The following is a 22,228-nucleotide window of genomic DNA, read 5'->3' on the forward strand; positions in this document are numbered from 1 at the left end:
AAAAACAAACATCTGAGTTTTGTTTTTTAGTTTGTTTGTTCAGTTGCAGGACTTAAAACTTCAGGCTTCAACTTCCAGGATCCCATACGGCATCCAGTTTTAATACACGCCAATTGGACGAGCTGAGCATGTGCTTTCTCTGTATTTTGATGGGTCGTTAATGTGAATTTTCTCGCCACCTAGTGGCGAAGCATGGCTGCTTTGGCGTTTTTGTTCGACTTCGAGTTTTTAAATACACCAAATAAAAATGAAATTAAAAGAATACCTGGAGTAGTGTAGACAAGGCCTACATTTATCGCCCAAACTGCTACCTTTATCATCAGCACTTTAAAGGGTGATTCATAACTTTTGCATGATGCTTGCAGTTACACAAAGAAAATCATTTGAAAAGGATTTGTCCATTGATACATGTTGTTTCCTCAAATTACTTCCTGATTTTAGTGAAATTACAAGACAAAGCAGGTTTTAGTGATAGGAAATATGAAAGCCACAAGTGACAAATTTGTTTGAAATGACTATCTGTAAGAAATAAAGTCTTTAAATAAATATTCATATCCAGTCCACGTTGTTGTAGTTCATTCCTGTTTTTATTATGAAGCTCTTATTTGGGGTTCTAGAGTAGAAATCCTACTAAATGTTTCCATTTTGGAGTGTTAGATAATACAGCAAACAGCGTGAGATGTTCTCAGTGATGATGGACACCTGTCCAAACTGATGCTGCCAAAAAAAAACAATTTCCAAACGATCCTGGACACTGTAGTAGATTCACACCATGACACCTTTCCAGCATTTATCTCCAGATCTGAAGCAACAGGATGGACGTTGTCCAGCTTCCAGAGTCTGGCTGAGAAATGCAGCCCAAGTTTTTAATGACACGGTGAGTCTACAACCACTTCCTTATATCAAATGTTTATTAAATCATTTAGTTGGTCCAAACAAGGCGTGGGTGTTCTATATATTTTACACTTCTGTCATGAAAGATGGTAAAAAGGATGGTAAACATCAGTCATGTCTCCGAAACCCATACAGGTATATGTTTGAGAAACAGAAGAACACAGTTATTATGGGTTTTAAAAAAAAAACAGGTAACAGCTTTAAAATCAATCAAGAAACAAAAAAGGAAGACAAATAAAATAAAAAATGGATATAAACTAAATAAACATTTGCACAACTTGATTGCTGATGTTGTCATTTAGCCTTTTCAAATTAAAACAGTTTATTGTTGGATTAAAGTGGATGGCATTTAGGACAATGAGAAGGCATTAAAGCAATAGCTCAGATCTTTTAAAGTCGGTTTCTGTGGAAATGTTATGAACAATTCTTATTTTTATTTAATGGGACAGTCCCAAAGCAGATTTCTGCCATCCTTAAACAAGTCCGATCTCAGCAATCCACTTTGGTCTTGGCGTCGCTCAGACTAATCCTTAGCTCATCAGCCTGATCAGAGTTAAATGATGATTCAAAAGAAATGAGCTATTGCTTTTAATTGTTACATACTATGTCTTTACATCTTAATTGAACAAGTGAATGTCCTTAGTTTTTATTTAGGAAACCTTGAGGAGAAGGACAAGGCTGACAGGTTGGTTTGTTACTGTTAGGATCTGGGTTTTTGTATTTTGTTTTGTCTTCATGTTTGAGTTTGTTTGTGTTATTTAGTTGTCTCTCCCCTGTGCCTCAGCCACCATTCACTTCTCCTCAGTTCCTCTCTCTCTCTTCCCTTTTCTCACCCATCTACACCTGCCTCTAGTTCCATAATCATCTCACCTGTGCCCACTTCCACTAATCACCCTCTGCCTTTAAAACCCAGTCACTTTCCACATTTCCTTGCTGGTTCATTGTCATACTTTGCCTCCCTGATGTGCCATCCTTCCAGTTGCTCGTGCCTCGTCGTCTCCAATGCTCTGTTTGGTTCCCCTCTTGTCTCAGGTCTGTTCATGTTTTGTTAAGTTAGTTAATGTTTTTGTATTTAGTTCAGGTTTTGCTGCCACGTCAGCCTTTGTTTTGGTTTGCCTTTTATTTTCAATAAATTAGTTTATCATTTCAATATGAGTCTGCGCTCAGGGTTCGCCTCCTTCACCCCAGTTCATGACAGTTACTATAAAGCTATTAAATAAACACTACATCGTCAATAGCAGCTGAAGACATAACCAATATCAGTGTACCACACCCACAATAAGTGATGAACAACAAACGTTTTCTTTTACATTTAAGTAAAATTTTCTCAAAGTTCATCCTAGAAATATTCTATTTGTTTTAATTTACACCAGTTAGTATCAGCATAGTCTGTAAAGTCCTTCAGACTATACGAAAGCAGCAGGACGTTTCAAATTATTATTAGTATTTCTGGTCATGTGACGGTAAAAGGAGAAAAGAAAACACTTGATGTTCATTTAAAACTGAATACAATCAACTAAAGTTGCTGTGTTTTAACATAAATCTGTTTCGTTGTAGTATTTGTTTAAATGACTGAATAATACAATCTAGCCATGGGTTATATTAAAGTTTTTTTTTTTTTTTTTATGGAGAGATTGTTTTCTCGTGAAAGCATCGATGTTCATTTTAATACCCTAACGATACACAGTAACAAATCTTTGGGTGTTAAAGTCATATTACAGAACAGTGGAACAACATGAGAAACCTAAAACTGGTTTATTTTTTATCTTGCTTGTCTATTCAGGAGAACTTCATAATTCAAAAATCTTTCTGGAATTAATAATAACAATAAAAAAAAGATTTTTATCATTTTCCTCTCATCTGAAGGGTGATTGGCTTGCTGAGGACTTCACATGGCAACGACGGCACCAGTCGCCATCAGATACTGAGATGCTTCTCTCTCACACTGAGCCATCTGGAGTTTATGGCTCAACGATTCCTCAAAGCTCTTTTACTTGTTATACTTTTTGACACATTGTTTGTACATTCACATTTTACTCGATTTATTATTTAGTGCCGCATGAAGAGACAAGAAATTATTTTTTTTTAAATGATCATGGCAACATCTGCTTACCAGTGAAAGACAAAAAAAAAAAACCATCACAATGTAGCACAAATTGGAAATTTGTGTTTGGTTGAATATTTCTTTTCTGTAACAATACTTCTAGGCAATAAATCTTATGTATACTGTTGGAAATCCTGTTTGTTTTCCTTTAAATAATGCCACATTTGTTAGAAAAATGCATTTGTGGGTTGAGCAGCAGAATAGAATATGTGGTTTGCGCTCATGAAAAACGTGCCAAATCTTCTCTGCCAAACAGCTTATTCTGTATTGGACACTTGTTTGGTGTTGTTTATCGGATTGGATAATTGAAGTCTCAAGAAACAAGACATATTGGCAATGTAACAATTTACTCATTTAACAAACAGGGGCCTCAGTAGAATGTGGAAGAACCATACACAGCCACAACAGCCTGGCACCTCCTCCTCATGCTGCTCACCAGCTTGGTCACAAACCGCTGGGGTATGGCATCCCATTCTTCAACCAGCATTTGTCTACAAGTCAGCCAATGTTTTTGTGTTAGTCACTCTGGAACAAACAGCACGCCCAAGCTGATCCAACAGGTGTTCTGTTGGGTTTAGTTCAGGACTGCAGGCAGGCTATTACATCCTCTCCACTTCCAAATTCTGGAGGTAGTCTGATAAACCCCACGCTCTGGGGTCAAGAGTTCTCATTTTGGAGGATAGATTTTAGTCCAGACTGTGGATATATGGGATTGTCACTGGTTGCTCACAGGTGCTGACAGTCAGGTGCCAATTAGGCACTGGGGTCCCAGCAGCTCAATGCAAGAGTAAATAGCAAATTAAACTGTTTGGCATTGGGTGCAATCCATATGCTCAACTCTGCTGCTCAACCTACTAATGCATTTTCTAAACAAATGTGGCACCATTTAAGGTGCAATAAACAGGCTTTCCAACAGTAAGATTTATTGCCCAGCAGCATTGTTACAACAGAGAAGATACCAACCAAACCCAAATTATGCCACCACATCAAACCTACCAAGAAAGGGCCATCCACCAAAGCTAAGGCCAGATAAGGATGAGAATGAATCAAAGAAACACCCAGGAAGCCAAAGATAACCCTGATGGAGCTGGGCCAGTCTTCTGCAGAGATGGGAACATCTGTTCATGCGACCACTATAAACTGCACAGGGCTGGGCTTCATTGAAGAATGGTCATAAAAAAGCCGTTGATTAAAGAAAAAAATAAGGCAGAAGTTGTGGAATTTTCCAAAAGGCAAAAGTGGAAGAAGGTGATGTGGTCTAAAAAAATTAAAATTAAACTTGTTGGCCAAACCTCATCATATTGAAAATATTTACCCACAGTGGAGCATGGTGGTGGCAGCACCATGCTGTGGGAAAGTATTTCATGAGCAGGGACTGACCAACTGGTTTAAGAGGAACCAGTTAAATGTCATGGGATGGTCCAGTCAAAGTCCAGACTTCAGTCCAACTGAGAATCTCTGGTTTGATTAAAGGATTGTTTGGACACAAGCAGCAGCCCCATTTAACAAGAACAAGCTGGCGCAGTTTGAACATGAAGAATGGACAACAGTTTCAGTAACTAGATGTACCAAGCTTGTGGAGACAAACCCGAAAAGACAAGCTGCTGTAAATGCTGCAAATGAACGCTCTACAAAGTGTTGAATTCAGGGAGTGATAGTTATGCACACCCGGGTTTTGGTGTTTAGTTTTTGTCTCTTTTCTTGCTTGTTTAGCAATAAATATATTTTGTGCCTTTATAGTGGTAGTTTGTTGTGTCCGTTACAAAAAAACAAAGTCTATTCACTCATTACGTCTTATACCTGGCCATCTAGCAGAAGAAGCAAAGTGTAATAACCTCCTGCTTTGCTTGCTCGTTACATAGCGCAGTTGTTACATTCTGTCACTCAAACACCTCGTCACAGATCCACTGTAAATATCCTTAGTGACCACAGGCCTCATTGGATATGAGTTGTTTGCCTGTTGCTCTTCAGAATAGTAACAAACAATTGGTCGAGGCTGTTGGGAAGTAATCTGACGTGCTAAGAGCGTGGGCTAGAGTGTAACAAGTGACAGTGTGCTAATTACAGCCAGTAGACTTTGCTCTCTTCCTCGTTATAGGCTTGTTCAACATTTTAATGAGCCCTCGCTGCTTTTCACTCTGTTTATTTCTGTATTACTTTTAATTTATGATGAGTTATTGTGCTATTAAGGTCACCTCCTACTTGAAACTATAATCAGAAACTTTAATTGGAATACTACTAAAAAGAAAACCAAAAACATGATATGTCAATGTAATATTTTGAACAAAAGCTACAACCCAATAGGAAACAGACACTGCTGTACAGCGTGCAGCTTGGTAGTGTTATTATGGTATGTTGTCTTGACAATATTAATATACAGAAGTAAATATGCATGCTAAACAAGTTGGTATGTATTAATTCTAAAGTTGTTGTGCAGTCAGAGCCAGCTAAATTATTTTCTAATATACTTGTTTCCTCCAATGTTTACATTTGATCTTGCCGTTTCCCGTCTACTCCGGCACAGAGTTGCATTTCTGGAATGAGAGGGACGTACTGAACGTAGAAACAAACTCAAACATCCATCCCATCATGCTAGTATCAATACAATCTGACACTAATATTAGTTTCATATGTTGGTGAAGATTCTCAGTCAACCAGGACAAGGGGAACTTAAAAAAACTGGGCTTTTGTTCTGTAGCTAAAGACGTGGGGAGTGCCAAGCTTTAAACTGACATTGGTAGCGTTAATAGCAATATTTGGATCATTCTGAATACTCCGACTTCAATGACATAAAAGTCGGATGAAATGCGACATGATCAATTTGTAAAACATCAGATATGTATGTGATTTAGTACCAAATATGAAAGTGACCTGTGGCAAATTTGAAATTGGATTTATCACACTCTGATTGTCATACAAAATTCAGATATGAATTGGATATGGGCAAAAGCAAACTGGATTTGGGACACTTTTGCCTGCAGTGTGAATATAGTCTGTAGGCCTCACGATCCTTGAAGGAATCCATATTGCATGCTAGAGGTTTAGACTGAGATCATCTTATGTTGTTAAATTAAGTCATTATAATCAAACAAACACACAGACACGCCTTTGGTGGTAGGCGATAACAACATAATAAGATTTAACACTTTGGAGTTAAAAGCAGCCCTTATGCTAACTTAAAGGTCATCTCAACTAAACCAGGATGGCAAAACATAAATTCTCTTTTTTGACTTGAATTTTGAAACGGTTAAAAGGGCCAGACTGCCCACAAAGATTTCTGTTGTAACTCTAAGGGGTTCAGAAAGCCAGGGGAGGGTGAAACATGTAATGGATTAGAGCCTCAAACCAGAGTGGCAGAGAGTGCAACAAGGGTAAAATAAGATTATAGAAGAAGCTGATTTTTATTCTGGTTTGGTGACAGGGGCTTATACAATTTGGAGCCGCTGACTTCCTCAGCTGCTAAGACAACTTTTGCACCTGAAGCATGTGGGTGCAAAAACAGGAACCAGCATGATTTAGTTAGAGGTCATATTAACAGACCTGATTAAATTTGTGAAACTTGTCTTGAATGCGATATTTTCAGGGACGGTGATCAGGACTTCAGTCTGGCCTTGATTCGATGTTTAAGAGGGTCTCACACTTCTGCTCCTTTGTTTCCTTCAGTGGTTCTGCAATGAAGTTCTGGTTGTTTAATCTTAGCAGTTAGTGTGTTGGACGTGTGAAGGACTTGCAATCTGTCCAAGTTGTGCCCTCACCTCATCTCCCCCCGCTGATTATTGGAGAGAGGTGCCACGGCCCCCTGAGCCTGAAGAGGAATAATGAGGTACAAAAAATAAGTGATGCTGAGAATTTTTATTTTTTAAAGAAAAGAAAATAAATTGAAAAATTCACGTCAGGTGTGGTTAGTGAGGCGAACCCAATATGCAATCTCATCGTGAGCAGCAGGCAAAACTAATTTATTAAAAAAACAAAAAGAAACAACAACAAAAGGCTGTTGAGACAGCAACAAAAAACTAAATAAAAAACACTTGCAAATTCCAGGGTGGCAGAGACACGAGGAAAATCAGACAGCACATGGGAGTGACAACGAACCACTGAGTAAGTGGGGGGGGGATGACCAGGTTTTAAAAACTGAAGGTAATTAAGAGAAGTGATTACTAACTTGGGGCAGGTGAAGATGGGCGTGGCAGGCAGACAAGAGATTGAAAATGATTGATGACCACACTCCAGGTGGCGGTAAATGCACCTTAAGTTGGTTGCCATCCGCCAATAAAATACAAAAGAAGAAGAAGAAGACAAGCGATTGGCTGAGGACAAGTGAATGATGACAGGAACACAAGAAGCAAAGACAAAACTAAACATGAGGACAACCGAATAACAAATAAAAGAAACAATAAACCCAATACACAAGACTTAGTTAAACTGAACACAGGATAACCAGAAACACGAAAAAACAATAACCCTTAACACAAAAGGAAACTCAAAGAAAAACCCAAATCCTGACAATTCACCAGAGCAAGGTTACCTCGTTTCTAGATTCTAAGCTAGGCCCCTTTTTCTAAGCTTTCTTGCTTCACACTAAAAACTGCTGGGTTAAAAACAACCCAATTTATATTCAGCACTGGATCAAATTTGGACTGAATCTGGACAACCCACCCTGGGTAGTTTTAACTCAGCAGGGTTAGGGTATATACCAAGTTTTATACCCCAAAAAAAATGATTAAAATGACTAACTTGTTAAATTAGAGCTAATAAAATGTTATGTTATAAAAGTACAAGCCAAAAATATTCTTTATGAGATCATTATAACTAGGGTCTGTACTAGTTAGCTGGTGCTAACTGCTATTAGCATCAGCTACCTATCACCAGCTATTGCTCTTCTAGGAACCCAAACTCACTTTTTAAAAAAAACTGTTTTAATGTTAAATATTCATTTAAAAGCTGAGTGAGGTGTAAGAAATGACTGCTAATGATGTGCTTTTTGAAGTTTGGTCTATTTGTCTGTGTTCATTAAAGTATGTTTGCTCTAAATTCAGTATAATCTGTAACTGGGAAAAGGTCATTGATATTTCTATATGGATGATTTGATATAATACATCTAAAACCAAGGTTAATTTGTGTAATTTTTAATAAATATTGATCGTGACTGGCCCTTGGCTAGGACCAAATTTTTAATTTTGGCCCTCTTGCGTCATTGGGTTTGACACCCCTGCTCTAGTGGAAACTAAAGCTGTTAAAAATGTCAGGTTTAGCATTTTCTTACAGGTTGTTTTTAACCATCCTAGCTTTACTTTTTACATCCCTAAAGCAGATGTCCAGTCAGACCTCATTTGGTCAACTTCTGGCTTAAAATGGAGGACTGTGAAAAATGGCATGCATCATCTCCGATCTAACCACTGGGTCAAATTGTTTGACCCAATATTTAGTGTAACTAAACCCCAACCTTTTACCCAACAGCTTTAACCCAACCGTTGAGCAGTTTTTAATGCATATACTAAGGCAATCTAAGTATTTCTTAGTGTTATTCAAGACTGTCCTATAAAAACAACACCATGGGTTACTTATCTGTGCAGGTATTATCACAGACTAGTTTTGAAGCTTCAAGTTAGGCATCTTACTGTCACAGTTTTGGTCATCGTGGATACAAAATGACCTTTTTTGGGGATAAAGATGGAGCTGTTTGGTGGAGTAATCCTGAAAATTTAATTGGGAAAACTTGTGTCTTTGAAGACCTGCAGTTATTTCACAAGAACACGGTGAGCGAGTTACATGTAAGATTTATTGTTGACTTTGCGCTGAATTTACGAGCAAAGTCGGATGGTTATGTTTAAGCCAAATGTTTTTTTCGATCTAGTGGTTTGTGGCATTAAACTTATAGATACTTCTACATCTGCTAAATGTCTGAGAGTGAATAACCTTGTTTGTCTATTCCTTATCACCTACAGGTGAAGGCTGAGCAATTATGTTTTTGCCCATGTCCGTGTGTGCGTGTGTGTGTGTGTGCAAAATACAAGGACCACTAGATGGATTTCATTGAAACCTTCAGGAAATATTCACTGAATATACGTCTAGAGCCTATTACCTTTTGAAGCCTTTTTGTAAGATTTGTGTGACTGTGCCAGTTCCAGTTTGCAAAATGTAAAATTAAATTTTTTTCTTCAAAACTTTCCTGCCGTACTTGTTTTATCTGACACTGAAAAATACCTTTCATCATAGACCTCTCTAAAATTCATGTCCCATCATCTTTCTTCTCCTTCTTCTTTGCTACAGGGACCATCTCCTCAGATTGCTGAGATTCTAAAGCAATAAAGCAGACTTGAACAAGCTCAGCATGACTCTAATATCACTTAAGCTGATACAGGGAGGCGCTCAGGTCCCCGAGCTATCATTTATCCCTGGTTTATTTCCCTTGTTTCTGCTCATATAAGCTCATCAACCGTGAGGCGCCTGCACGTTGAAGATGGCTGTGATGATGAGTAATGGAATAGGAACTGTGTAAAATTTTGATGACACACACCAGAAAAGAAAAAAAAAGCCTACACCAACACTGCAGAAGGTTTTGTCTGTCTGCTCGGCTCAGGAAACACAAGGATGAAAACTCCCTGGCGACTACAGGGCAGAGGCTTGTATGAATACAAAACACCCTCCCTGCTATTCTTAGAAGTGAACGAGGCGTTGCTAAAAATAACCCCGATTATTTTTGCATGTCAAGCTATTTTTACCGAAGTGGAGGCCTTCCTGGGCTGTTGTGCTCTTTTCTTAGCTTGTTATGTAATAAACACGACGCAGCGATGCAGAATCAGCATAATTACTCCGTCAGCCAATTAAGACTTTGTAATAAAAGGATAATGAGGCAGATTTTACAGGTTTGGAAGTGCTGATGTATGTGTAGCAGTGTGGCTGTTGTTGCAAAAAAAAAAAAAAAACAGGGCTAATGTTTGCTGGATTCTTGACAGCGTTCTACAGCCCAAAGGACAAATTGTCAGCTCGCTGTAAGCTCGCTTGTTTAAAAGGGAGGTAAAGTAATGAGTTAGTCCGCAGGGAGACGTGCTGTCTTGAACATGCAGAAGTAACAGCATTAAAAGGAGGAGAGGAAAAAAAAGAGAGATTTTCAGCATTAACGTGCAGCCATTGAGACAGATAACGTTGAGTGCTTGTGCTCGTGTTGTGAGAAACAAACCGGCCGAGCCAAGCGTGCCCCGGTCTGGGCGTCTGTAATGTCACACAGACGTACAGATCTATCAAGGCCCGATTGGCAAAAACAAAGAGCAGAAATGTGACAGTGCCATGGAGCATTTTCTGGAGATGTGGCTCTGTTTCTGAGCTTATGTAATCTTAACACAGATCAGTGTAAACGCCTGAGTGCATATTTCCGCTAAGCGAATGTGAGTGGAAGTTTCTGTCAACAAGGCAGCTTAAAAAAAAAAACACAGAGTTTAGAGTCTGTTTTATGAAACTGAGGGACTTTTTTTTCTTAACTGAACTCTTGTGATGTCTTTTTATTGCCCACCGCCCAAAGGCGAAAGGGTAATAATGTTTTTAACTGTGCCTGTCTGTTATCACCATAACCCATGAACCACTGGACAGATTTTAAAGAAACTTTCAGAAAATCTACATCTACGACTAATTAACCTTTGGAGCCAACCCAATTCAGAAAGTAGTCATTGGTTGTACCTCTTCAAAACATAACTCATCCACCTAAAAGGTTCCTTGGGATGAAACTGGTTTTGTTATTCAAGACAAGGTGACCTATTTCTTGTGGTCTTTTTTACATCAAGGACTTCAAATCACTCTTAGTCCGTTTGTTTAGATTAATTAAACTAATTGCACTTAGCTGCTGTTCTATGACAGAAGGGGGTGAATCTTTGGCCCAAGTGGAAGGGTAGAAATATCTGGGAGTTAAGTTTACGGGAGATGGCAGGATGGATCAGGAGATTGACAAACTGGTTGAGGCTATTTAATGAGGTGATTGCTCTGGAATGATGCATGAAAGAAGGAGTTAGGATGGAAAGCGAAGCTCCTAATTCACTGATCCCTCTGTGATCCAACTTGATGTCTTACCTATATCCATGAGATATGTACATGACCAAAAGAACAAGAGTCCAGATACAAGCAGCTGAAATAAGCTTCCTTTGTTGGGGGGCCAGGCTCAGTCTTTGAGAGAAGGAGCTCTGTCATCTGGGGGAAGCTTGAACTGGAGCCAGTGCTCCTCTGAATCGAAAGGGTTCAGTTGAGGTGGTTTGTTCCCGATGGAGGGGTTTTGAGCATGCCCCACTGAGAGAAGAACTCACTGGAGGGATTATACTGTATATCCTCTCTGGCCAGGAAGAGCTAGAGAGTGTCAATGGGGAGAGGGATGTCTGGGTTTCTCTTCTAAACCTGTCATCTTGAACCGTAGAGCTGGACTATTTTGAACGTTGTCAGACAGACTTGTGTATATATACCAGTGTAACTATAGGATTATATTATAAGTAATCAGCATGCTGATCAGGATTGAATTTACTCTTACCAAATGAAAACATTTCATTAACTTTGTATTTCATGAAAGAAGTTAATGTGTTTTTCATCATAGTTTGATGGAGTCTACAATGTTTAGGAGTCAGCAAAGTGGTTGTCAGTGGTATTGCAATTTAAGGAACTCCCATCTTGGATTTTATAGCTTGGATTTGATGGCTGTATCTGTTTCAAAATACAAAACAGACTTTTAGCTCTTAGTTAGCTTTGTATCTCAAATAAAAAGAGTCTCTCTGGACATGTGCTGCAACAGAAAGTCATTTTCAGGAAGTCCAACAACCACGGTGTCCTCCCAGCATTAAAGGGCATCAGACACAAATGGGACAAGACATAAGAGAATAAATCCAGTTAAGTTTTGTATGTAACATAACTCCACTTGAATATCACTGGACCTGCAGTTTTCCCACACATTACTGTAGCTTGAGCATCTGAGGGCTGTGACAGAGTCTTTCTATCCCCTAGTGGACTAAAAAGTCCCAGAAACACTGTCACTGGTTGATTCCAATCTTGCATGCATTACTGTCAGGATGTTGCCAAAATGAATAAAAAAGGAGGGTGTTCTTTTTAAAGAAGTATTCTTTATTAATCGTACTGAGCCAATCAGATCAGCTTTCGAGTCTCACAGCTGTGTCAAAGAGCATTCGTGGACTAAATCATGGGAGTTCAGCCACACGTCGGGATGCATTATAAATCAGAAGCAACTGATCAGAGAAGCTGTCCTTCTCTTGCGCTCACTCTGCTCTCATTATGTCGTCTTCCTGCACGCTGAGTTTTTCTGTTGCAGACAAAACAGGATGAGAGACAGCTGATAGGCCACAGAATTCCAGCTCTAATAACAGAGCAGTGAAAGCAGAGGGGAGATATTTTTTTCCCCTCCTCAGCAGAGGAACTCACAGTTGACTGACCCCTGCTTGCCTCTGTCATCTGACCAGGAGACTGGACTGAGGGGAGAGTCACGTGACCCGACGCGCTCAGTTGACCAACGTGTAAAGGGAAGCAGCTCGCGGCCTCCCAAGACATCACAGCGCTGAGATCAAATGGACACAGATCTGCCTTCTTTTGCCTCCCTGCTGTTTCGATGGTCATAATAAATACAATTTTAAAAAAAAAATCAACAAACCCAGAAGATTGATTAGGTTTCGGCGAGTTCAACACCACGTCGTCATCAACGCTAGGTGTAAAATGAGACGAGCGAGCGAGCGATAAATAATTAATGGTCAATTTTAGCGGTGGGCCTCTGAAATATTGAGAGACGGATCAGGCATGAAATGCAATGTAAATGGATCTATTTTTAGAGCAGCAGAGGAAGTCATGTGGATCGTGCTGTTGGGGGGGAGTTGGCTCGCTCGTATAGCTTTTAGAGGCAAATGACAGGGGACAAAAAGTTGGGAAAGCACACACTCCACCCACATTTGCATGTCAAGTCACTTTTTATGGGCAACATTAAACTTTTAGACACACGCAGACAGAAACGCAATAAATAATTTCCACACGGCAAAGAGTGGAGAAGTCCCAGCTTTACTGGCGTCGTCCCCCTGTGGCCCTCCCACACCTATTAATCCCCCTCCTCTCGCTTTGTCTCCTGGGATTGTTTGCGAGTGAAAGGGAGGGGAAGTGACATGTTCGAACCTCTTTTTATTAACTCTGAGAAGACGGAGGGTTTGGCGGGGTGTCACAGCAGCTGAGGGGAGCGGGGAGGCTGAGCGAGCTGCAGTCTGACACCGAGCAGCAGATCCCTTCATGAATAATGCAAAAACAACCCCCAAATTCTTTGCAAACTCTAATGAAACACGAGTGAGTTGGACCCCTGGGAGTGACACTCAACAACCTTATCAGTCTGTTAAAAAAAAAACATTTGAGTAGATAAAGTAAATAAATGGGAACATGTTTATTTACTTAATACTTTTTCTACTCAAAGTGCCGTTTAGATTCTAACAACTTCATGATATAAATTTTTTACAAATTGTTATGTTTACGTCGCTTGCCGTCAAAAGGCAAAAATTGGGCAATACTGTTCTATCCTCTGTCTCTCTTTGTGCTGTTGTGTTAGCAAAAAATCTCATGAACCACTGGACGGATTTTAATGAAACTCTCCAAAGTAATCACTGAATGCATGTCAACAACTGATCAACTTTTCGGAGTCAACCTGATTCAAGATGCCCGCCGCAGCTAAGCGACCTGGGCCAGTCAGTTTTATACATGTTGAGCTAAAATTTGGTGTTGTAGTAGCTGACAGTCATCCCCGACATATAGCTTGAGAACTACACATTGCACAAAATCTTTGCTTATAACTTTAGCAATAACTCTAAAGTTATGGCCCTTCTGCATTGTCAGGCTCGGCCTGGCCTGGGTCGGGCAAGCCCAGGTTCCACCCCTGAGTCTGAGTCTTTGCATTCGCCGCCATGACCTAGTTGGAACCTAGGAACCTGGGGTTCCATGAGGGCTGACTCGTACTGCAGATCTGACGTCGGCAGACTGATTGGTTCACTGGCCAGGGGGACACGTCACAGATCAGTCATATTTCCAGCCACTCCTCCTTAACGCCATTTCCTTAGCCACTTGCTTTTGATCGGTGTGAAAGAGCTCATTTAGCAGACAAATATGGCACCTAAAGTAGCACCGGTGCCCTGGTCAAACGACGAGGTACACTTACTGTTGTTAGCTTGTCAGCAGAAGGAGCTAGATATTGTATGAGGTGGGCTGATATGCTGTTTTTGTTTACCCAAGCATGGCTCTGTCTGCTCTCGTCAAAGATCTCTATGGTCTCATATGTCCAAAAGACACTGCTCAAATACAACTTTCCTAAGATGTGATGCCATGATCTTCTTGAAACTTTCCTCCTGGCAATTCATCCAAACAAGTTCAGCAGTTTTCTTATTGTACTTTAAGAACTTGAACTTGAAGCTTTTCTGTGGGTTTGTGTCTAACCTCATGATAAATTAGTCTACATATTCAGTCCTGACTTGAGAATACTGGCAATAGTATTCATTGATTTAATTAATTGATCTTTGATTAGGATTTATTTATTTTTTTATTATTTATTTTCTTGTACAATGATTGACTGCAAACTGTTTGGATCTGACCTGTTAACCCTAAGACCACTGATGATGCATTTCCTCCTTAGTACTATGTTAGACTTGAATGCTCCAGAGCAGCAAATTGCCAAAACTCCCACTTTTATAGAGGTGATCACAAGTTGCTAATGAGCCGATATAAAAGTGGATTTGATCAGCAACGCCTGGCTGCTTCTTTCTCTCTTAAACTCTATGGAAGCATTGCAGGTGTGCTTAATTATTCATGAGCTGCAACTGCTTTCATCTTAAAAAGTGGCAGTGTGTGAGAGGTTGTGTTTTGCTGTTCGCTTTAAGGTGTATTTATTCATTTTAAAGAACTGTTGAAGACCTTAGTTTTTAAACTAAGAAAGGATGCACTTTCTCTTCACAATGACCTCCTGTTATAATAGAAATTACTTTTAAGAAGCTTGCGTCATTCTAAGACTGGTTCCCCTTAAAACAGTATCAGACTGAAACACACATACAGAATTATTTAGATTACTGACCAGGATACAACTAAACCTAATAATGGGACCAGAATAACAGTGACCAAGCTGATGTAACTCACTGTCATTGTAATCATGGTGGATTAATCCAGTAGTCACCTTTTAAATGTGGTAATACACCACCATCTACTGGTGATTGGGCCTACATTCAAGCATCTATTATTCTCTCTTTTACTCCTAAACTAGAGAATAATGTAGAAATTTAAGGTCTGTGTCCACTGTGTGTGAATGTTAATCATCTATACAGGTCTTAATTAGCCAATCGGATGCACTTCAAATTTAGAAGATGTCTTTTTTTTTTGTAGTTTGAGTCTTTTCTTTGAGATTTCTAATTCTGGATGCAGGTTTGGCGCAAGAGCATGAGAGATATGAACGAAACACTCTAGTCGTGTGATGAAGCGTGACTGAAGGTCATATTCCTGTTTATTTCAAATACTGAGTGTGTCTGATGTCAAGGTTTTGGGACATTAGAAGGTATGAGCATTGAAGAACCTTTATAGCTGTTTGGCTGTTCTTCTGTCATATTCATCACTATGTTGATGAATCACCAATTTGTGATTCACTCCTCCTTCCTCAGCTTTGGAAAAACTAAAAAATACATTTAATCAGTTGGAATAGTGTGCTATGACTTTTGGTAGCATTACATTGTATGATGCAGATCAGTGGGGTCCAATCCTGGTCCTCAAGCAGGTCTTCAAGTTCTGCAGAAGCCTGCTAATCACTCACTCAAATCAAGTGAGTCACATCAGAGAAACAACTAAAACATGCAGGATAATGGCCCTCCAGGACCAGGACCGGACACCACTGATGTAGATGAAATTTGCAAAAACATTTCACATAAAACAATTTTTTTTTTTTGGCAACACAGACCAATTTCATACAGGACAACTGCCCGATGAACTAATGGGAGATGGGGATAATCACAAACATTGGAAAATGCAATAAGGTGCTTACAATAAAACTTAATTATTATCTACAGTGTATAACACAAATGTAAAAACTGTGTTAAGTGCAGGAAAGAGGTACAAACAGAAGTGGTCATTTTTCTAAATAAAATACATGCAAACCAGTATATATCAATATGCTTATATGGAGTTTTTTTTAAAGAAAACGTTGTATTTATTCTGTGTAGCCCATAACAGATCTGTGGACCGGTAGCAGTCCTTGTCCTGGTGGTCAGTGATTCCAACAATGGGAGTTTTTAAAAGAGTTGGGGAAAACACCCAGCCTCCTTGGAGTTTAAATGGGTCACAGACAGTTGGACTTTACCTTTGATATATTATTGTGTATTTTTACAGAGTTGCAGTTTAAATTTTGTGATTCAACTTGGAGTGTGATGTCACACTCTACATTATGAGCTGTCAAAACGTTCCGAGACTTTGCTAAAAAACCCAGTGTAGACATTTTTGTGTGTCTAACACCTGTATAGGGCTTCCGATTTTCTCTCACATCCTTCCGGAGGTCAGAGTGCACATCCGACCTCTCACTGACTTCCACCGTATCTGGGCTCAGAATCTTCTCCTCAGAACTGGAAGTGATGGGTCTTCTTAACATCTTAAATCTCCTACAAAAAATACAGTAGAGACATAAAAATTGACATGCATGCCATCCAGAAGCTTTGGCCATTTACAGTTTAGGATTTCTTTTCATTCGATATGACTGTTTTCACACAGTGACTGTTTGAGGCTTACATTTTACTGTGTGTTTCTGTCTCCCTGTCTTACTAAGACTAGTCAGGGAGTGACACATGTGTGAGGTTCCCATGATAATACTAAGCCAACGGCAGCAACTTTAACATGTCTTTTGATGTTGGTTCTCTTTACACTTCTACAGTTTATCCATCAAAATTAGACATTTTGTCAGTTTAGATTATTATAAAAGTAAAATTAGAGAAGAAAGTTGATTTATGTTGGAGTCTCGGGCTGTAGCTGCATTGGCAAACCGAACCACGGTTATTGGCACAAACTAAAGTGAAGCCAAAATCCACCTGGTGTTCTCAGTTTGTGCAATAAGAACAAGTTTATTTTGGCAGAGTGAAAAATTCTCCAAAGCCAGTGAGCTATGGGGGGGAAACCAACACTATCTTCAGCTGCACACTGAAAAGATTAAATAAAACTACATCAGCAGGTTCATTACTCAAAATAACCTCTTCTTTTTTTTTCCAGGCAGAGTGGTGTGATTCACAGAAGTGTGAGCTGACTCTCCCACATGAGAACAGCCCACCTGCCTCATGACGGACATAAAAGTTAGGTGAGCCGATCCTGGGCACGTTGTAGAGTTCAGTCGTACGTGCGAGATGAGAGGTGTCTGGCTTCTGTTGGTGCTCGTGGCTGCGGCCAAAGCTGATAGGATCTTCACTGGGTGAGTTTATAGGGTTGCACCTCCAACAGTTGTGTTTTTCTTAGTGTTCATTTTGCCATTTACAGCTGAATTTGATGGGACAAGTCAGGCGTCAATTTAATTACATCGCTCTGCTGTTAGATTGTGTTTTGACTATTTAACTTTGATTTAAAAGACTACATTTCTAGGAAAGTAATCTGTGTGACATGAATAAATACTATCCTCTCCATTGACATTTATCAGTGAGGGGTTGATGCAAGTACAATGGAACACGAGATGTGCACAACTAAAGTGGATTTTCTTCCCAATAAATCACAGTTATGTCAAATAATATCAGTAAATGTTGTTTGGGGTTTTAATAAGCTGAAGATCGGATGTGACAAACATCCAATAATGGTCTGTCAAAGAACTAGCCAAGTAACAGAGGTGCAGACCACTGGCATTCACAGCACAACTCGGCTCATAGAAAGATTGAAAAACGATTAGTTTTGTTCTGTTTGAAGGCAGTTAATAGAACTGTTCTCCTCTGCTGAGCTCGCGCTGAAATTGCCAGCGAACCTCCACGACAATAACTACAGAGAAAATGGATCTCTTTCAGCGATCAGGTCATCAGGATAGATGTGCAGTCGAAGGAGCAGGTCCAGCTGCTGCGAGCGCTGGAGACTGAAGAGGAATTGGAGGTATATACACACACACACACACACACACACACACACACACACACATTGCATGGGGAAACTATGATTTCACTGATCCCACAGAGGTCATGAGGGGTCTTTATCACGTCAAGAAGTTAAAAACGTTTACAGGTTCAGCACTTGGCGATCAAAGTTTGGTGCAGTAAAATTCTCTTCCTTTGTTTATTATCACCCGCCACCAAAGGCAAAAGGACAATTATGTTTTTACTCGTGTGTGTGCATATTCATTTGTTTGTAGCATTAACAAAAGATCTCATAAACCATAGAACAGATTTAAATGAAACTTTCAGAAAGTAATCATTGGATAAGCATTAGGAATATCATAGTATTTGTGCCAGAATAACAGTAATAATAGTAGCAACAGTAGTAATGCAAAACTGGAAAGTGCACAAAATAGCATTTGTATGATTCATGACATTTTTAAGGTTAGAGTTGTTTTAAGACTGCAGCAGTCCACTTTGTTTGTGGCCTCGTTCACACTAGCCATTAGCTTATCAGTCTGGTGAGAACTAAACTCTTTTTTTTCCAAACTGAGGTTGTTCCAAGAACTATTGACAACGTGTAAGTTATTGATTGTTCACAGGCTTTCCAAAGAATACCACTTCAAAAAAAAAAGTTGAACTGTCACTTCGAGGACACTGAAAACAGGGTTCTGTCTCAGGATTACCCGAGCAGATTGGGTATAAACTTTCTGTTGCATGGGAAAAAGAATGGGATTCAAACTTTTGCATTTTGCATTTACAGCACAGTACTTATGGCTGCTCATTGTTTGGTTTCTCATTGGCTCTTCGACTGCAGCTGGACTTCTGGCTCCACCCAGTCTCCACTGAACGTCCTGTAGACATCCGTGTGCCCCGCTCCAGTCTGAGCTCCGTGAAGGGCTACCTCCATGACCACAACATCCCCTTCACTGTCATGATTGACGACCTTCAGGTTTGTGCTCCTCTGAGAAACTGGGCAGAGATTTGGGGAAAAAATTTCACATTTCTTGCATGTCACATTCAGGAGCTTCTCAACCAGGAGAGAGCAGAGATGGAGGTGAACCAGATGATGGAGCGCAACACTAAGAGCTTCAACTTCGGAGCCTATCATCGTCTGGAGACAGTAGGTTTAGCGTTCAGCTGCATGGTTTTACATTATAACCCAGCTGAGCGTCATCAAACCCTGGCAACTTAACAAACTACTGACAATTATGGAGGGAAGGTGGCATCTAAATACTGTAGCTATAACTGAAAAACTAAGGGAATAAGCCAAGAGACAACTACAACAATGCAGGAGAATATGCAGAACAGAAGGCTGAAATGCTGGGGTTTCTTATTTGGCACGAGGTGGCAACAGATGATAAGGTCAGCTGTAAATTTTCAACGAAATACTCTGCTCTGGAAAAGCTTTCTTTCCCAAAACCTTGTTTACAAGGCTCGAGTTATTTGGAACATTTTTCTGTCTTTGTCATTTGGTGTCACTGGTCAGCAGAAGCCCCTGGCTGTAACCATGGAAACGTAGCTCATTAGTTCACCCGTGCTGCATTTAGAATCAGCTTGAGAGTAGGGATGGTAACATTTCATGTACTAATCAAACAGCAAAATCAATAAAATCACTGCAGATCAGTTTGATCCATTAAAGCTGTAATATGAAGGCAGCATTTGTTAGTTCGTTCATCTGAGAACAAAAAAAAACCCCATATATTGAGGTCTGGATTCACTAAGATTGTGCAATGCCTATTTTATGCTCCATCACTTGCACCCAACATTTGCTCCTTTTTAGCATTAGAGTCACAAAGCAATCTGTTATAGGATGGCCCACATTTGTCCCTGATGTGTTTTTTTCCCCACAAACACATACATCAGGTACAAAAGTGACAGCGTTCATTTTGTTAACCTCTGGATATGAAGCACTTTCTGTTCAATTGTTCTGTAATCATATGATTTAATTTTCTGAATATAACACAGCAACAACAGGAGTTTTTCCACTTTTTTGGGCAGTTTATCTGTAGATGCAACATTGTCTGACAGTCATCACTGGAATAAGGGATGACTTATATCTTTACTAACTTGGCAGCGATTTTTGTGAGGACAACAGTGCAGCAAATTGCTCCTCTTCCTCTGTTTTTCTTTCTTCTCTTGAGATACAATTACCACCAGCTCTCAGGAGAGGGTAAATATTTCACACAAACTGTGTGTCACAATCAGTGCTGGTTTTTTAAATAATGTACATTATGCAGGAATGCACATTTGTACAAAGTTGGGCAGGTTTTCCTTTAAATGCATGCATAATACCTTTTTTTAATGTCGGCACACAAATGCGGTTTCTTTGGCAGCACAGTTTAATGCACACATCTCCCTTTGTTGGAGCTTTGTGAATTAAATGGAAGCGCAAAATCCAATTTTGCTTCCCCAAATGCTGCACAATTCTGTGGTGAAATCTTACTGTTTTCAGATCAGCTCAACTTTAATACTATTATATTTTATACTATTACAATTTATACTGCATTTACCCCTGGTCCTGAAGTGACATCTAATTGTTTCCGTTTGTATCAGACAGATCTCATAGGTCTATATTGTCATGCTTGATCTAAATCTTTACAGATCTACAGTTGGATGGATACGCTGGTGGCTCAGCACTCAAACCTGGTGACCAAGCTGGAAATTGGCAGATCTTATGAGAACAGACCCATGTATGTGCTCAAGGTAGGACACTCCCATTAGAGCCTCACTCAACATCTGCAATGAATGTGTATCAGGGAATGTGGTTATGTAAAGGGTTTGGCTTGAATAATGGCCTTTTTCAGCACATCAATCATCAATGGTGACCAAAAAGCCAAGGTGTAGAAGACTCTCTGCAGCATCATTATTTGTTAATTTTGTGTTTAGTTCAGCACTGGTGGCAACAAGCGCCCTGCTATCTGGATCGACACAGGGATCCACTCCAGAGAGTGGGTGTCTCAGGCCACAGGGGTGTGGACAGCCAACAAGGTACTCTCTAATCCTGACATATACTGTATATGTGTTTCATTTTTAGAGCTTTCTTTTTAATGTGCGCCATGTGTTCCTGCTTAGATTGCCACTGATTATGGTCGTGACGCGTCCCTGACCTCCCTTCTGAACACCATGGACATTTACATGCTGATCCTGGCCAACCCCGACGGTTACGTTCACACCCACACCCACGTATGCCACCATCATGCTTCTCCTGCTGAAGTTTTGTTTTGTTTCTTTGTTTTTCAATATCAATCCTATTTTTATGTTGCGTATAAGCTGTATCTGAACTCTTTCCAGAAGTGAGTGAAGTACTCTGTCTCATTTGAAATTGTTTAATAGTTAAAGCGCCTTTTAAATCATTAGCAAAAAATAAAATGCATACCGACTGGTGCTGTGTGATGGACAGGATCGTATGTGGCGTAAGACCCGCTCCCAAATCCCAGGATCCGTGTGCCGTGGAGTCGATCCCAACAGGAACTGGGATGCAGGCTTTGGTGGTCAGTATTGAACAGTTTTTATTTATTTATTTTAACTTACATAGATGAATTTGAATTTCCACTCGTGGGTAAATAGAATGTCTGCCTTTAAAATTTGCATCTCTTGGCCCAGGTCAGAGTCATGTAAGAGCAATGCTTTTCATGGTGCCCCTTTAAGGCTTTTCACTGTCAAATTGCACAAGACAAAAACTGTTCTAGTCTTGCCTACGATTGGGTAGGAGCGTTTTGAACATTAGGTCATCTTGTACCTTTTTTAGTCACAGAAACAACTCCTTTCTTCATGAGTACCTAAGCCTTAGCTGCCACTATGTGTGCAGGTTCACACAATACATGTCAGAAGGTGGGACTAAGGCGGCGAACCCAGAACGCAGACTCATGATGGAAGAAAATAAAACTAATTTATTAACTTAAATAACAGACAAAAACAAAAGGGCTGACGAGGCAGCAAAGACTAACAAAAACTAAATCCAAAACTAGGTGAAAGGCAGGACATGGCAAGGCAACGAGCAGACAAAGCGGAATGATCCAGTGAGTAGTGAATGAGAAAGACCGGTACTTAAAGACAGAGGATAATGAGGAAAATGGACACAGGTGAGAGAGAATAATTACAAGCAGGTGGAGATGGGCGTGGCAGACCTAACAGG

At 39.9% G+C, this 22,228-nt stretch overlaps 2 protein-coding genes across 2 annotated transcripts in view; both read left to right on the top strand.

Moving 5' to 3' along the window:
- The window catches only part of LOC108244213 (copine-8), a 148,406-nt gene extending 131,039 nt beyond the window's left edge, over window positions 1-17,367 (top strand). The window contains exon 21 of the mRNA XM_017430195.3: window positions 17,237-17,367. Coding sequence (XP_017285684.2) covers window positions 17,237-17,305 — 69 coding nt within the window. The 3' untranslated portion in view covers window positions 17,306-17,367. The remainder of the gene's footprint in view (window positions 1-17,236) is intronic.
- The window catches only part of LOC108244221 (carboxypeptidase A2-like), an 11,896-nt gene continuing 6,971 nt past the window's right edge, over window positions 17,304-22,228 (top strand). Inside the window, exons 1-8 of the mRNA XM_017430215.3 lie at window positions 17,304-17,432; window positions 18,010-18,091; window positions 18,908-19,042; window positions 19,115-19,213; window positions 20,695-20,796; window positions 20,980-21,081; window positions 21,166-21,276; window positions 21,494-21,584. Coding sequence (XP_017285704.2) covers window positions 17,368-17,432; window positions 18,010-18,091; window positions 18,908-19,042; window positions 19,115-19,213; window positions 20,695-20,796; window positions 20,980-21,081; window positions 21,166-21,276; window positions 21,494-21,584 — 787 coding nt within the window. The 5' untranslated portion in view covers window positions 17,304-17,367. The remainder of the gene's footprint in view (window positions 17,433-18,009; window positions 18,092-18,907; window positions 19,043-19,114; window positions 19,214-20,694; window positions 20,797-20,979; window positions 21,082-21,165; window positions 21,277-21,493; window positions 21,585-22,228) is intronic.

The sequence above is a fragment of the Kryptolebias marmoratus genome, linkage group LG11 (genome assembly GCF_001649575.2).
Source record: "Kryptolebias marmoratus isolate JLee-2015 linkage group LG11, ASM164957v2, whole genome shotgun sequence".
Classification (NCBI taxonomy): domain Eukaryota; kingdom Metazoa; phylum Chordata; class Actinopteri; order Cyprinodontiformes; family Rivulidae; genus Kryptolebias; species Kryptolebias marmoratus.